Raw genomic sequence first — 2106 nt, 5'->3', positions numbered from 1 at the left:
TGCTGAGGGTGCATAAGCGTGATCACAGTCTGTAAAGAAATGTCATACGGGCAGGTGATTGTGGTGATCTGATTGGTTGGACAAAACTTTTTCGTACGCTTCCACCCAAGTGTGTAAACACCCTAAGGTTCAAGCTTGTCCCAAATAACTACTATTAACACACACACATATGTATGCTTCTCCCTAATGTAATCTAAGGTTCAAGCTTCCATAGCTTGTGTGAGCTTCGTTGAGTCCCCATCGTCCCCAATAGCTACTTTCATTAAGCTTAACCTCCTAAGCTTCCCTTTATCTCTTAAATTAGTTAGCACAATCCTACCCCCCCCCCCTCTCTCTCTCTCTCTCTCTCACACACACACACACACACACACACACACAATGGGGGTCTCTATCTGATCTTTCTCTCTCTCTCTCTCTCACACACACACACACACACGCACAAACCTAACCCCCCCCCTCTCTCTCTCTCTCTCTCTCACACACACACACACACACACACAATGGGGGCCTCTCTCTGATCTTTCTCTCTCTCTCTCTCTCTCTCTCTCTCACACAAGGAAGGGAGGGGGTGTGGGCCCTCCAATTTCTAACAATTTGGCCTTCATTGCTTCTGTCCCTTGTTGTCCGCAAAGAGAAGAAAAAGAGGAATTTTATTCTTCTCTTTTGTGTACAAGAGAGCCTCGTGATCTCCGCTACTCATGTTCATGCATGGGGTGCGGCACTTCAAATCTCTCTCTCTGGTGAGCTAAAATCAGTCACACACCCCTTGCTCAGCTGCTGTCAGGCTTTGCCTTTTGATGGCTCATTGTTTTTCTCGCTCAGTTCCCATCATCAATCATTACTCAAACTATTACAACTTTGCCACCCACACACGCTTCTCCAAGTATATATCACACCACAGTTTCTACCCAAAAAAACTCAATCTCAACTCCTCTCTCCACTTCGATATCTCAATATCATGAATAGCTTAGGCAACAACCATCACCTTTAGCTAGTTCCCCTTTGCGCACAATTAATCATCCTCTAAGCCACTTTTTCTCACATCAATTCAGCAATTAATGAGCCTCTAAGCCTCTTTTTACATCAATTCACTGCCTGCGCACGCTTACTTAGCTTCTAACTCACAAGTATAGATTATCTTTAGCAATTTTAGCCACTTCCTTCACATCAAATTACACCTTTTAGCCCCATATTCAGATACAGAGATGGCTGGAGTTTGGGTTTTTAAAAACGGTGTAGCAAAGCTTGTTCAAAACCCACTTGTTGAGTCCATAGATGGGCATGAACTTCAACAAGGAAGGAGAAAGGCTCTTGTTTATATTCCTACAAATCAAGTAGTGTCTTCCTATGATGATTTGGAGGAAAAACTGATCACTCTTGGATGGGAAAGATTTCCTAATGATGATCCAGACAAACTGCAATACCACAGGTGTTATTCAAGCTCGCTTCTCATCTCTCTCCCAAAGGACTTCAGCAAGTTCAAAACCATGCATATGTATGATATAGTACTCAAGAACAGAGAGCACTTTGAGGTCCGGGACCAATAGCATAATTAACCATACTTTCCTAAGCTTAATCTATTGGTATGTTAACCATAGCCTTGACTTATGAGCTCGTAACCTTTAATCAAGTTGGTGTACTGCCATGTTTGTCAGATCAATGCGCCGGAGGCGTTCCTGAGTTACTACACTTCTGCCATTCAAAATGTAGCCCTCAAGTGAAAGAAATATGATTTTGGAGTTCCATCTTGTAATGGGCATCGCAATGTGTAGGATTTGGGTCCTCCACAGCCATATTTTGTTGATAAATTAGTGCTTGCAGTTTGTTAGCTTAGACTATGTTTTAACCTAAGGGCTTTGCCGGAGTGTTTTAATAAAGAGAGATTGTCGCACCTTGATCAAATCAGTCTAATTTTGCTAGCCACTTAGTTTTGATAGCTATTTCTTTATCAAACCTTGACCAACTTCTAAAGTCTATCTAATATGACAAACAATGGATTTCTTTCCAATTTTGAAATGATAGATTAATGACCTTTGATTATCTTAATAACATTTCAATTCACTCTTAGAAATGACATACAATTCGTAATCGTGGTTTGGTGTTGAA

At 41.5% G+C, this 2106-nt stretch overlaps 1 protein-coding gene across 1 annotated transcript; it reads left to right on the top strand.

Moving 5' to 3' along the window:
* Positions 1–939: 939 nt before the first annotated feature.
* Positions 940–1834, top strand: LOC147622758 (flowering-promoting factor 1-like). The gene has a single exon (XM_086822692.1). It carries the CDS (start codon positions 1206–1208, stop codon positions 1545–1547), a length of 342 nt encoding a protein of 113 aa, XP_086678818.1. The 5' UTR covers positions 940–1205; the 3' UTR covers positions 1548–1834.
* Positions 1835–2106: the final 272 nt, after the last annotated feature.

Source organism: Cibotium barometz, chromosome 28 (assembly GCF_041138505.1).
Source record: "Cibotium barometz isolate CiBa-2024 chromosome 28, ASM4113850v1, whole genome shotgun sequence".
Taxonomy (NCBI): domain Eukaryota; kingdom Viridiplantae; phylum Streptophyta; class Polypodiopsida; order Cyatheales; family Cibotiaceae; genus Cibotium; species Cibotium barometz.
This window is presented reverse-complemented; position numbering and strand designations above follow the sequence as displayed.